Consider the following 14,782-nt stretch of genomic DNA (forward strand, 5'->3'; position numbering starts at 1 on the left):
TCTTTAGTTAAATATTTGTAAAACAACAGACAGACATAAAGGTTGATCAATAGTAAGGATTTAAGAAGGACAACAAAAATCACGAATTTTGGACATAGGAGGTTTTTGCCCGACAGCAGCGAAAAGTATTTCAGTCCTCTGTAAAGCCAAATATTGCTTAAATATTAAAGCATTACATATTCTGTATTGCTCTTATTTTACTATATTTGACCTATTGTGTGGAAGTTTAGGGCAACACAAATCCACACTCCAACCACTGTGCACACTCCAGAAAAGAGCTATCAGGATGGTTCATAAGGCTGGTTTCCAGGACCACACTATTTAGAAACTGGTACCAACTTAAATTCCCAGATCTGTTATAGATTAATTTTATGCATATATATGTACACATAGTTTCAAATCAGTGTTAAGATTGTTTTCTTATTGTGTTGGTATGTATTATGTTTGGCACAATGATGTTGACATGTCTGGAATAAATCAAACAATACACTCGCCAGAAACTTGAAATGTTTGCTAACAAGGTTTCCAACTTTAAAAGATAATACAATCTTGGGATGAAGTATTTTTTATTGGAGGATGTTGGCTTTTCTAGTTTCCTTTTTGACATATTTCTGATTAATAAAAGTACATTTGGGCAAAACCAATAGAAAAATTTATATTTTCAAACATTTATTCCCTAAATATCCATTTCTGTAATGTTCGTAAGTGGGAAAATAAGCACAACACCAACCTAACAGTGCAGAAAAAGACTCTGGAAGACATTTTGCTCAGCAATTAAACTAGTGGTTTCGCAAGCTGAAGGTTCGTAAATGGAGAAGATGAACACATTTTGTGCTAGATATAACCAGTTACCCTAATTAAAAATTCATCTTTGAAAATATGAAAACTAAACATTAAACTTGAGAACAGGCAAGTTCTTTCAATGTTTATTTTGAGCTTCCATTTGAAATCATGTGCAACACAACAGCCCTGATGTCCCAGTTCAACAAATATACCCAATTTACTGGTGAGTAATTTGAACAGAACAAATGGAAATGTACGAGAGAACGGATATATCATGAACCAACATTTGTTCTGATTTCTGAAGCAGCTTACTTTTTGTCAACCCCCCAGCATGGTATTAATTAACAGGCATTTCTCTGCATGAAACAACAAAAGCAATTAAACAGCTAAACTTAAATAAATGAACTGAACATGTTTATTTTGTTATTCAACACAGCAGCACCGCTGGAGTTATGCATACCTTATCAACTCCAATGTTAACAAGACAACGGGTAATCTTCTGTTGAAATAAAAGAAAAAGGTAAAAAAAAAAAAAAGGTTTAATTTTTACTTTCTGTCAGAGTAATGCCATCTTCACGCCCATTGAACTGGGGGTTTTGATTAGATGCCATCTGTGTGAGTGCCAGCTGGAGGCATCCTCAAAAGATGCGAGTTGAAACAAGAGTCAAGATGGAGCATTTCTTTTTTCAACCGTGAAATCATTCTCAAACCAATCAATATAATCCTCATCAGAGAGTCAACACACCATAACCTGTTGTCCTTCATTAGGAGAGACAGGCCTCAGGCTCCTCTGGGATGCAGTCAAACAGGAGACGGGCTGCTGTTTCCCCACGCTGGCTGCTGCAGGGCTTTAAACAGATCTTCAGGGGCAATGCCATTCTACCCCACAATGGCAAACAGAAAAGAGGAAGATTAAGGGGGCTAACTAATGATACGGCTAATTGACTGCAAAGAAGGGAATTCCTCATTTCCCCTCATGTGCAGGGTCTTGTGGGAGTTGAAGTCTTTGGGGGCCAGTACCTGTCTGCAAGTGGGGCACACCTGGCAGTCCAGTTCAGCTGCCGTGATAGCCATCGTAGCAGGCATCTGCCAAGCATTCTTCTTGTTTTTATTCTTCTTTCCTCCTCCAGCACCTGACTGCTTCTCCAGAGCTTTGCAGTCCCCGTGGGCAGTCAGGAGCTCCTGCTGCTTGCCGGTATCCGGTAAGAGCACCAGCAGCTCGCTGAAGATGCGATTAAAGTCATCTCCGAGCAGGTCCTTACAGCTGCAGTGATACTGGGCTGCTGATATCACACTCTAGAAACAGAGAAAAGAACAAAGTGAGCATTATCAACACATGTTCAACTACTTTGAAATTGACTGACCTAAAGACGAATAAATAAATTAACTTTGTGAGTACCTGTCTAAACTGGGCAGAGTAGTTTTTGAACTGGTTGAACTTTGACTCATCATAGTGGAGGAACTTTCTAATGGACTGGATGAGCTCCAGGTTTCTCTGCTGGAAGTCGTCTGGCACCAAGTAACCACTGTTTGGCACCTTGGGTGGCCTGTAATCAACAAACAAAAAGCTATTGACCCTGCCAAAAAAACAAAACATCTTGTTTTTGTCAATCACAGACATTTAAGAGGAGATAATGTGAAAAGTGAAAACTGCTCACAGGGTGACTGCAGAGGGTGCTGGCTCCACCACGTTGCTATTGAGGGGGATTCCAGTGAAGCCTGGTGGAGGCTTAGGGGCTGAGACCCCCAGGCCAGGGGGAGGTGTGGGCACTGCAGTGGATGGGGCAGGGCTCGAGGCCTTCATCGGGAAAGAGGTCTTGAAGCCTGAGAACAAATGTGTACATTTATTTAGTCTCTTCTGAGACAATCAATTTACGCCCTACAATGTATTTATGTCTGAATCGCAGTTATGCTACTAAATAACTGAAAAAGCCTCAAGCTGAGTTATTCATGTGCAACTACGCTGTCAATTCTTTGGGTCTAAAATCTCAAATGGGGCATATTATTTGCAAAGAAGGAATAAAAAAAATGCTTGAGGATATATTTGGATGTTTGAAGTGACAAGGAACTCAAAAACCCAGAATAAACACCACCCTGGCTTATTGAGCCCACCAAACAATTTTTGTTTTTATCTCATTTAGAGGGTTGTTCAGATTTCAAGTATCTCTTCATCCAATTTCAAATCATGCTGCATTCACTGTACCTTGGAAGTGGGAAGTTGAAAACCTTTCTGCTCTTATTAACAACACAATCATCAGTAGTTATGAAGCCCATTTTAAAATAAATCAACTGATGATGCTCTACTAGTGTTTTTTCCTTATGCCATGCAAAAAAAAAAAAAAATCTGACTTATTATTCTTCCTTTTTTCCCCAATTGGAAATTCTGATTTTACATTTCTAACCAAACTATACTAGAACTGCCATACCAAACGTTTTCATGTAAAATCAGTAAAGTTTTGTCCAAATAGACAAACATTCTTGATATTATCTTTTTTTTAAATTTCAACACAGAAAGGTAGACTGTCATAGTTTGGTGTGTGGTAGTCTGAACTGGGTCTGCTGTGTGTGTCACTGTGTGCCCTTAATGGTTATTAATGTTAAAAAAAAAATTAAATTAAAAACAGGCAAATCCAGCAGAAGTAACGGGTGAAGTGGAGCAATGTAAGAAAATATTCCAAAACATTCAGATTACTTAAGACTGGCTGGAAAAAAAAAGTTTAATACTGGCTACTTTGCTGCACCTGTCCACCATTAGTCACTTCAAAAAGGAGCACAGATTTCATGTGTTTGGATCAAAACCAAGTTGTTAACCATTTTAATTTCAAAGTGCTGCTGTTAGATTAGAAAATACATCATTACTGTTTTGTTCATTAAGTTAACTCATAAATTAAAAATGATCGTGACCTTTACCATGACTGAGATCTGAGTCAACATCTGTAAACATCCCCACATAAGCATTTAAAATGAACATGACAGAATAGGTGGATGTTAAGCTGAGGTTGTACCTGGTGGTGGTTTCTTGGTCATGAGAGCAGGGAATTCTTCCTCTTGTTCAGGGGCGGGGTCTATGCTGGGGGGTGGGGTTACCACTGGCGAGTCTTTGTCAACAGCTGGTGATACGTCAGTGAAGCCATTTGCTAATCCGCTCGCCACTGTTGCCGTCACAGCGTTGGAAAGTGGTTTGTTCCTAGATTTCTCAGGGACGTTTTCCTTTTGTGCCGTTGTTTCCACTGAGATTGTATTTACAGTCGTCGTCATCCCTGATGCCGCGGACACAGACGCAGGAATTGTAGCTGTGTTCTTCTGTTTTTTCTTCTTATTGGCTTTAGAGCCGGGCAGATCCGTGCTGGGGGTTGGATTTGTAGAGGTGGAGGGTATGGTCGAGGGTTTGCTGTTGCCCCCTTTAACAGTGAGCAGGGAGGAGATATCCAACATGGTGGGCACCGAGCGGAACTCCTGCTGCGTCATTCCTCCGCTCTCATCATCAGAAAGAGATGGAGAGAGACGGGATGATGCTTTCCCATTCTCCCCAACTTTCTTCTTCCTGCGGGAGGATGATGGGTTTGAAGAAGAGAGGGGCTGAGGGCCAGCGGATGCTGTTGAATGAGGAGGAGGAGGTCTGGAGGAAGGAGGGGGGTGAGTGGTGGGCTTAGCTACAGCAGTGTGACTGGACCATGCAGAGCTGGTGCCTGCTGCAGGTTTGAGGGGTCGGACTCGGGAGACGAGCGCAGGGAAATCCTCTTCTTGAAAAGACGAGGTCTTCTTCGGCTGGGTGGAATAAGCCGGGGTCATTGGGGCTGTAACTGCAGCGGTTGAGAGACTGGGGAAGTCGTCTTCCTTCAGAGACGCTGTGGACGCCACAGGAGCTGGCTTTACACTGGAGGGACAAAATAAAACAACTTAAACATTTCCACAAAGACCAAAAGCCATCTTTAAGAAGCAAAGTTTGTTCGGAGTGCTGAGGTTTACATGGGTGTCACAGCTGTGGCTCCTAAAGCTGGAAAGTCATCTTCATCCCCTGGATTTTTGCTCTTCATTGTTCTCACTGTTAAAGATTACAAAGAAATTAGAACCACTGCTGCTGGTCTCTCTATGACAAGCCAATCAGCCAAATTACATAAATGCTTTGCATTTCAACTAATTAACACATTTCTTTATTGTTATACCTGGAGGTTTGCTAACTGTTTTGAGTTGTCCCATTTGGTGTCTGGGCTCTTCTGGCTCTGTTCTTTCCATCCTCTCCTCCCTGCTGTGTTTGGGAGCGCTCCTCTCCTGCATCGCAGCCCTTTCCGCCTGTCCACGCACGGCCATGGAAGCCCTTAAAGCAGCTTCCACCTGCCTGTCCTCTTCCTCTCTTTCTCTGTTTGGAAAAGCAGACAAGCAGTCAAAAGCTGGAAGATGCCATCAACATGGCAACAGTAAGCCACCATCGAGGACAATAAGATTTTCACTGTGGCAGATACTAATTTTGATTAACAAATTTCTACAAAAACAAGAGATGAAAGAGGCAAAGCAGTGTGTGTGTGTATTGCGTAAGTGACAGAGTGCAGAGCTAACATGAAACTATTATGACCACAAAGTAGGGAGGGAACAATACTGATCTGGCTTTATGTCACATTTGCATAAAGGATGTATCAGATCATTAAAAAACAAAACAACTGGGACATTCTCCAACGTCACAACAGAGATATATAATTAATGCTCTGCATTTCACGTAACCCTCTCTGTGCCCAACATTTTTTGGGGGAAAACTAGCTTGCCAACTTAACCACAATCTTTGAAAAACACCATGACAAATTATTTGGACATTTCGATGATCAAACTGAAAACACATGCACAACCCTACAGTAACAGAGAAAGGCTAAGGGAGAACTCTGACTGATTCATTAAACACTATCCTACAAGGTTGTTTTTTTTTTTCCTTGTGTGCAGACTTACAGGAATCTGTCCTACAACACCAGAGCTGCCACTGCGAATCCTGCAGCATTCATGATTAAATCTATTGCAAAGACTCACCGGGAGTACCTCCAGCTCTTCTGTCCCCCCTGAGGCCTTCCTCTTCCTCCTCGATTGCCACGGAGCTCCTCATAGTCCTCTCCTGACACCAGACCTGAGGATGTACAAGCTTTCTTCACGTTTACTGCCTCAAAACTTCAGTAAAAGTTGACCTCTTGGCTTTACAGCACAACAACCGTCTGACCTTCATTCCTCCTCTGTTGTCTCGGGGCATAGTTAAACTGCAGGTCGATGTGACGGTTCTGCCGAGCCTCCGCTCTGTTTTTGCTGTGCGCTGCAGCCTTGTGGGCTTTGTAGTCAATCTCTGAACGGAATGCGTGGGTGAACTGTTCAGTGGCGCAGCGGCCTTCCTCGCACAGATAGTGGCTCTCTCTGAAGTGCTCGCTTAGATATTTGTAATCACTAATAATGACAGTTTTAAAAGAAAAAAGTGTAAGCATCTGGTGCAACAACTGAGTGTAACTAACCAAAGTGGTTATTTTGTTTATTGTGAAATAGCAATAAACACCTGTAATATTCCTGAGAACCGTCAGCGTCACAGAAATGGCAGAAGTAGTGGTCCCTGCGTAAGTGCTTCAGGAGCTCATCGTTATCGAGGTAACGGTCATCGCAGAACTTGCAGAGCGGGTGTCCTCTGTGACTCGTGTCATCCGGGTCTCCATGTGCTCTGTGACGTGCCAGTTCCTTACGGTTATACCACTTCCGTTCATGGGAGAAGATCTGGTGGGAGTTGTCAGGTTTTAGACACACAACTGTCAGTTGTTCTGAAATATTAAAGTGACTTCTGTTTCTTGAGCCATCTGTCCTCACAACTCAGGAAAAAGCATAGATAAGTTGATTTAAAAAAAAAAAAAAAAAAAAAAAAAAAAAAAAAGATTTCCCAATATCTACAACACAACAGATTACAATCAGCCAGTTAAATCCACTAGTATTTACATCACATACGTCTATACCAGAACAGATTTCCCCTCTCTAGTTGCTATTCTGATGCTAAACTTTCAGTTTCAATGTTTGCCAAATATGACATTAAAAAGATTTGTTCTGTCTGCATTCAATATTATTTCAGATGGCAAGACCTTTTGGGATTGTTTAGAATTATTTGCAAATAATGTGGGAAATGATAATGCTTTGATGCCCTCAACTCGTGCAAAAGTTTAACCACATTTTAGGCTTAATAAATCAGCAGAATTATAAAAAAAAAACAGTGCAAAAAGGAAACAATAAAGCCAATGAAACAGTAATCACAAATGTTTGATTTTTATATTGCCCATGTGAATCATTAATTTAATCATGCAATCATTATGTCAACCTGATAACAGTGACTGATCTTATGAACTGTTGTGCTATTATTGCAAATGTAATCCCAAGTGGTTAGAGATGACTATACCTTAAGATGTTTTGAGCAGAGTTTGCAACAGAAGAGTTCGTGCTGCTTCCTCATGTGCTGCTCAAGCTCCTCAAACCTGGAGAAAACCTTAGGCTCTGGACAGCGAACACATTCTGATAACAGCAAATGCCTGATAGAAAACATCAAAAGCTTAGAGTTAAGTACAATACCTGCTCAATGCAGCAAACCCAAGACAAATTAAGCAACCATTAATATTTATTTTAATCCAGAATCACATCCGAGTTCATGTGAGCATTTAATAGCTTACTACAGTTTTGTAAGCTGCACTCTGCATGGTTGCCATGCAACTGTGTTTACAATAACCTGTCCACAGATAAACACCTGCCAAGGTTCAGGCTATAGTCTTTGCTGTTGTTAAGAAACCAATATAGGATCCTCCTGGAGCACATTTTACCACGATGATGCACACGCACTCCCAAGTTAAGTACTATATCAACTCCACCCATGAGCTGATGCTATCACTGGATGATAAAACTAAAGTCTTTTGCTGATGAACAGCAAGCTTTTTATCTTCTGAATGTTTTTAAAGATATACTGTCTGCATTTATCTTGGCTGATTGAGAGGTCCTTTTTATAAATTAAAGCTGACATCACAGGAACATTTTAAGTCTTTAAACTTTGTTTAATGGAAATTTCATGTGTATGGTCATAAGAAGACATTAACCAACAAATTACCAAGTTTCTCTAAAACTGCATAAACTTCACTCACTCTCAGATAAATCTATCAAATGATTGATAGATGCATGATGAGGTGGGAAGCTGTGCTTTTCCTACAATAAGTAAGAAAAAAATTACATGTACCTGCACAATTATTCTCATCTTCAAGTCTCATTCTGGCTACTGAGAAATAAACTAAATGTCACCAGTTTCAGTCTATATTTGTTAATTACCAGAGCAACACAATCAGAATGAACAGTCGCCTTGTACCTGTACTGAGCATAGATCTTCTCGCCGCTGAAATAGATGTCATGCTTCTTCTCACATGGAAACTGCTGATAGGGCAGAGACTGAAAGGCCTCCAGCTTTTTCACAAACACCACCTGAGAGCAGCAGCGACAGAACATAACATCTCACAACCCACTGTATTATAAGGTTGACAGGAAAGGCAGCAAGACATTGTTTAAAAAAAAATCACCACACTTGATGATCTTTAGATCCTGCTTCTAAATAGTTTAAGGCCATAACAAATATCTAAAATGTTTATACCTCCCTCCAGTATCTTGCCACATCAATTGTGACCTGATTTTTAATGATTGGTTGATTGGAAATGGCTCCACAAGTAATTTCTAATGTGAAGTTCTGCAACACTTCTTGTATCTGCACTGGGCTTTTTGGTCCTCCCCAGTGTATTGTGTGATGGGGACACCAAAGAGTTCTGTCAATCAAACCTTTATTGCGTTTGTATAGATAAGCTCCCAGCTGCAGTCAATTATAATAAATTAACAGGGAGTTATGAGACCTTGCGAGTTAAGATATTATTAAATATATTAGTTTAGTTGGTGTATGGACTTTTTATTCCATGTTAGGTTCAGATAATCCAGATTAGTAACTGTGCGCCAAATGTTGTACACCAATCATATGCACATCACGTTCAGGTCCATGGTGGGTGTATATTTATTCTTGACCAAAGCTATTCATAACAGTTGTTACAACACACTCAAGTCATCTGTATCTCAGAAATAACATAAAAACCGAGCACACCGTACTTTTAATATGGTATAAAATTTTAATACACAGCAAACGAGTAATGTCAATTAGCGTGTAATGTAAATGTTAGTAATTCAAAAGCTATAAACAGAAAAATTAGAGAAGGCTAGCAATGCCGGCTCAGACTAGCTGTCATATGCTTATTGCTCACTACAGAGGCCAACTTGTTAGCTAACTCTGCGTGACTGTAGAGTTGACTTGCTCATGTTAGCATTAGCTTGTTCAGCTAGGCAAATGACAGCCAGGAAATAAGTAGCCAGAATGGCAGACAAACGCTGTTAATTTATTCTCTTTCGCATAACTTCTCTTCAGCAAAGATGCTATCACAGAAAACTAGTTATTTTCTTTTCCTTCCCTAAAATTTTGACGGCAGTAACGGCAAGGCCTAGCTGACTCCAACAGGCTACAACCTCGGAATACAGTAGCAGTGAAACGCGCACCTTGTCAAGCTCTTCCCGGCAGACGGCGCAGTATTTCTGGTCGCACAGCACCCTCATCTTCGTGGAACAACGGTAGCAAACCGGGTGATCACATTTTCCCAAGGCGAAGATCTCGATGTCCTGGCAACACAAGACACAAGTCTTCTCTGAGTCTTTTGTGGCTGTTGAATCCATATCGGAAAAGGCACTAGTCAACCTTAATACTATTTGAGAGAGCCACAGCCACACTGAAGTGCTTACGTAATTACGAAAGTGTGAAGTACTGCCGGTTGCCGCATCACGTAACGTTTGGAGTATCTACGATTTGTATACCATGAGGATGAACCAAGTTACGGGCGGCTGCACCTCGCTTAGATCCAACACATGTGTGAAATCTGCGCAGGCGGTCATGACTGTTCCACGTGTGTGCTGTGGCGTTCACCGCTGTTAGTGGTGTTCTCTGAAAAACCATCAGGTGCAACAAAGTTCTGGAAAGCACATGGGTACAGGTAGGCTAGATTTCCGCTTGAAAAACGTTAAAATTTGAAACAGGCTTAGGCCAAACATTTCTATTCAAGACATGCCATTTGACGATGGTTTACATAATTTACAAGACAGATTTGTTTTTCAAATTTTCTGAAAAGTGACAAGTATTACGTGGAAAAACAGAAAATTAATGTCCACCAGTTTTTTTTTCAAGTTATGTTTAATAACCTTGTAAAACATTTATTTTGGTAGATTTTAATACCCCATTTAATGTGTCAACAGTTGAAAAAATATATGTCTTTTCAAATCAACGACAACAATAATATAATGGTATTTATAATTTTCAGGAATATTGTTCAAATCTTTTTTTGAAGAATGTGAACCGAAACACCTAAATTTATAAATCACAGATATAACCATGAAACCAGTTGATTACTTCCATTTTATTTAGTTAGATACATGTTCTTAACTCTGAAGTGTACTTAGATGTGTTCATATATATATAAAAATAACCATCCAAACATGTATTTTAGACATTTGGTTTCCTCAAGTGTGCAAAAGATACAAGACACTGCGCACAATTACTAGACAAGAGAGTATTTTGACTATATTGTCATTTCAATGCAAATTTTCAAACTGCATGTTGTATACCATTGACTGCCTTTTTGATTTCAGCATACAAGGTAGTGTATGTGTTTGAGGGAAGGTGTGGCCTAAGAAGATTAACACCCTAGGTGTGCAATTATATGGCAGCTTCTTTTCCTCAGGCAAAATTGTCCAGAAAAAAAAAATCTTTCAGAAATGCAGCATTCTTAAAATTGCCTAAATATTAGGATTTGACCACAGAAGTGTGCAGCAGTGCAAGAAAAAGTCTGTACTTTCAACAACACCATGGTTTTTATGCAGGATAATGCATAAAGTGGATAATAATAAATCAAATTCTCAAAAATGCAACTTGCCTAATTGTGCACACAATGTATATTGAAGACTAAATAAATGCAATGTTTTTGCTAGGAGATGCTATCTTTCAGCGTGAGTAAATTCAGTTCAGTTTGTCACTTTCGTTACACACCTTCAGCATAAGGAAACAAAATACTATTGGTCAGCTGATCTCAGGGCTCTGGGTGGAGTGTAGGGCCGCAACAACTCACTCTAATAAGATAGGCCCATTGAGTGCATACACCTTAAAAACAATCAACAAAACCTTAAATTTCACATGTAAACAGACAGTGAGCCAGTGTAAGGTGCACAAAAAAGGGGTGATGTGATGTACTTGTGTAAAAATGTGTGCAGTTGAACTCTTTTTGGTTCTGCATGTGAACAGCAAATTATTTCCACCAGAGTCCTACAATGAAAAGATTGATGTCATCATTTCCTTTACTTATATATGAACCCTTTAGAAACAGAGTCATAGATTGTATAAAGGATGAAATTAATCACGCAGTCAAACATACGGAAATGCCTAATGTACAATACTACTAATGACCACTAGGTGGCGGCACCAAAACACTTTTGGTTCCTATTCACACCCATTCAAAGAAAGCCAATATGTCTTATCAAAATATTAAGTTGACACGTTTTTGCTAAAAGTTTATTTTTTTTAAAACAACTCCACATTGAAAGATATGACATTTTTCTAATCAATTCAATGTATGTATGAGCAGAACCCAGAGTTAGAGGAAGACTACTAGTTGAACTTTGCTAATCTTGCTGTTTCCATCTCTGTAGGAAGGCAAACAGTCTGTAACATAACCACACCTCTTCCCATTTTCCCCAGAAAAACATTTGCAGTCAGCACAACAAACAAGAAACTTTTAGGTTTAAAATTATTTATTGGATGGAATATTTGCAAGATTTCACATTTAAAGGGACAGTGTTTTCAAGAAGTTAATAGGTTTTTAGGAAGTTAAACCTTCTATCCAGTGGCTTGTAATCAGATAATTTACCATTCATCAGAGCTTTTATGAGCTCAAGTATCCAGGATTGTAGCTCACTATCTAGCGTTTCTTCAGGTGGCTGTTGCTGAGCCCCATGACTCTGAAGGTACAGCTGGCAATCTTCTCATAGAGAAGGAACATGAGGGCAGCAGTCAGCACTGTCTGCAGTAGCTTGGCCTCCAGGCCTTTAAACAGGCCCAACATGCCATTCTTCCTGAAGCAGAAACCCAGGGTAAAAGAAAAACCATCAATGCAGTGTTTAATACTCATAACTGTATGATTACAAGACATGTGGTTACTATGGAAGTAATGAAAATTTATCTAAGTTCTAAACTGGAAATGCTAAAACCAGTTCTGGCTTTGAGCCAAATATCGATTGCCTCACTGTTCCACATTTCTTAAGAAAACCGTTTGTAATTCACATGCAAGCTCACACATGTGCTCCAAGTCAATATTTTTGCCTTATAAACTGTATTTAAATCAATATACTAAAATAAATTAGACAAATAATGTGATTTTATAACTTGCTGTGTATTTTTTTGTGTCAACACCCACCTCGCCCTGTTAACAAGTAAACACTTGATAGTTCTTATACTGGACAGTAGTTTTGACTTTTCTGTTGATGCGTTGAACTGACCAAACTGTAAAATAAACATAAAATTACGGGTAAGTTTTCACATCTTTTCAGCAGTTTCTTTTCTATAAAATACCACCTGCTATTTAAAATGTAAACAATTCATGACACCAACATACACACAAAACCCACCCTAAGAATGGACTGTATGGTCTGCAGTGGGTATGTAACAGTGGTGGCGACAGCTTTGGCGACAGCGCCGATCATGAAGACCTCGAGGGATGACAGCTTTGGGAAGAAGGGAGGAGGATTCGTTAGAGTGCGATCTGGCAGAAAATTATCAGCTGTAGTGGATTCAAATGCCCTCACATGCTCCTCCTTCTTTCCATGACCATCACATTGTTTATAACTAATACCTTGTTTTTCCACAAATAATCAAGTAGACTGGAGAAAAGTCTAAATGCATGTGGCATGAAACAGAACCCCCACACATGCAGTGCCTGAGCTCTGATCTCAGCTTAAGTCTCCCCAAAGGTCATCTGCACAGAATTACCAAGTGCCAGTGTATCAAGTGTTTTCTCATCCACATAATGCCTCTAAGCCCTAACTCAACTAATTCTTTCTCACTTACCTCCCTGGGAACTCCTCTCCTCAGCTGCCTCTTCAAGCCTTCGTAAATCATGAACTGGATGGCAGGGTTCAGAACCAGCAGCAGGGACGGGAAGGTCCCGTTCCACAGGGCTCCAACGCCTTCACCACGGATGATCTGCACAAATGCATCTGCAAACATAAAAGAGTGACTCTGTGTGCAGGTAAATGTGCAAATGCATAATAATAAAAAATGTAAAAATCACAAAGGTTAAGATTCATGCAGATGGTCAATTACCCAGAATGCCTGAGTAGTTGGTGGGCTGGATGTCCGAACTCTGAAACTTGGAGCCCTGAAGCTTCAGCCTGGTGTTGACCACCCACAAAGGGGTTGTAGCTAGTACATTTATAACACCTGATGACATGAGGGGGGGATGAAAATAAAGATGTAATATTTCTAAAAATGGTTATTTGTAGATCTTTACGCTTTGTCAAAAACTCATACACGTTTAAGGTGACCCATACAAGATAGATGACATTCATCTATTGACATAAGACACATGCAGAAGTGTCTGTTTGCTGAATAATTTATCAGTAATGTAATGCACCTTCTCCCCCTGAATCACTGAGTGTGACATAAGCCCAAGAGTGTCAGTGTAGGTGTTATTCACGGTTGGCAGTGTTCAGTCATGTTGAAAAGGAATGCGAGACTCTAATCTAAAATTAGATAGATTATCTTGATTCTCTAAAACAAGTTGTTTTTTAAAATCATGGATAATGACCATCTCACCTGCAGCAATGCCTATGATTAAGTCAGTGCCAGGTGCTGACTGCTTTCCTCTCAACCAGCTGGCTTTGAGGTAGTGGAAGCAGTAGAAGTAGACAAAGTTGGAGCAGCACAGACTGCAGATGACAGGGAACCAGCCTCTGTAGGGAGCCAGTCTGCAGAAAGGCAGTTAAGACATGGGAACACATCTCAGTCCTTTCACTGCTGCCAACACCATTTCTACTTCCATATCACCCTAAAATATACTTTAAATGATGGTTCAGAATAATTAACACATTGAAAACACAGTCTCTCTATTGCCATCTTCAAACCCTGATCTATTAACATGAACCCACTTACAGTCCTTCTTCTTTGACAATGTCGGCCAGTATGGCTGGAGTGGATTTGGCCTTCCTATTTTCATCCACTGAACACAAACAAAAGAGCAGTATTTTACTGTATATATATATATATCACTCGGATTTCTATAATTACAGTTTGTATGAAAATGAGGCTCCGTTCACTCTAAACATTACCTTGAAGCCTCAATCTGGCTGTATCAAGAGGGAAGAATACAGTCATGGCAGTCACACTTCCCTAAAAAAATAAAATAAAAATGTCAATCAAGACTTTTAAGTAAAACCCCACCAAAAGCAATAGAAAAGGGAAAATATTTTAAAAAATAATAACGTACAACCCCTTAAATTTGTTTAGGTTAATTATTAGCTTAATACTGTTCTGTTAATGATTACATTTGACGGCATTATGCCTTCAGCAGCAGGACGTGTAAAATTCAGAATCGAGGTGTTTGAGATATAAACTGTATAAACGTTGACAGTACCGTTATTAAAGTAAGCAAAATTTCTAAAATGCTCAAAAACAGAAATTAACTGTTTAACTAACAGAAACCGATGCTAACTTACCACCGCTCCTGCCATTGCATGAACCAAACTCTCATACGAAAAAACCTCTGAGGCCATTGTCACCACATATATGTGTCCAAACTGTTGGTCAGCTAATAAAACCTGTTAGTGTTGTACAGTCTTTCTGTCTGCCTCTGTTACGTTCTGGTTTTGGTTCATCACTTCCTTGTGTATG

General features: G+C 39.8%; 2 protein-coding genes and 1 long non-coding RNA gene across 4 annotated transcripts; 1 reads left to right on the plus strand and 2 right to left on the minus strand.

Moving 5' to 3' along the window:
- Window positions 1–910: 910 nt before the first annotated feature.
- znf598 (zinc finger protein 598) lies at window positions 911–9,694 on the minus strand. Of its 2 annotated transcripts, XM_041968364.1 has the most exons (13): window positions 9,595–9,694; window positions 9,355–9,474; window positions 8,135–8,247; window positions 7,187–7,316; window positions 6,308–6,519; window positions 5,984–6,201; window positions 5,800–5,893; window positions 4,950–5,143; window positions 4,753–4,828; window positions 3,789–4,660; window positions 2,442–2,607; window positions 2,183–2,330; window positions 911–2,079 (listed from the first exon to the last, which is right to left on the minus strand). In XM_041968364.1, exons 2-13 carry the CDS (start codon window positions 9,409–9,411, stop codon window positions 1,705–1,707), a joined length of 2,655 nt encoding a protein of 884 aa, XP_041824298.1. In that variant the 5' UTR covers window positions 9,412–9,474; window positions 9,595–9,694; the 3' UTR covers window positions 911–1,704. The 2 variants fall into 2 exon arrangements, with proteins under 2 accessions (XP_041824298.1, XP_041824291.1); XM_041968357.1 differs by lacking the exon at window positions 9,595–9,694 and having other exon boundaries at window positions 9,355–9,588.
- Window positions 9,695–9,788: 94 nt separating this feature from the next.
- On the plus strand, window positions 9,789–10,612 carry LOC121628958. Its single transcript, XR_006008305.1, has 2 exons — window positions 9,789–9,842; window positions 10,495–10,612. It is a non-coding gene; the product is annotated as an uncharacterized LOC121628958 (long non-coding RNA).
- Window positions 10,613–11,558: 946 nt separating this feature from the next.
- Window positions 11,559–14,762, minus strand: slc25a17 (solute carrier family 25 member 17). Its single transcript, XM_041968376.1, has 9 exons — window positions 14,608–14,762; window positions 14,221–14,281; window positions 14,045–14,111; window positions 13,709–13,860; window positions 13,217–13,333; window positions 12,962–13,110; window positions 12,523–12,618; window positions 12,312–12,397; window positions 11,559–11,970 (listed from the first exon to the last, which is right to left on the minus strand). Exons 1-9 carry the CDS (start codon window positions 14,662–14,664, stop codon window positions 11,817–11,819), a joined length of 939 nt encoding a protein of 312 aa, XP_041824310.1. The 5' UTR covers window positions 14,665–14,762; the 3' UTR covers window positions 11,559–11,816.
- Window positions 14,763–14,782: the final 20 nt, after the last annotated feature.

This window comes from Melanotaenia boesemani, chromosome 2 (assembly GCF_017639745.1).
Source record: "Melanotaenia boesemani isolate fMelBoe1 chromosome 2, fMelBoe1.pri, whole genome shotgun sequence".
NCBI classification, from domain to species: domain Eukaryota; kingdom Metazoa; phylum Chordata; class Actinopteri; order Atheriniformes; family Melanotaeniidae; genus Melanotaenia; species Melanotaenia boesemani.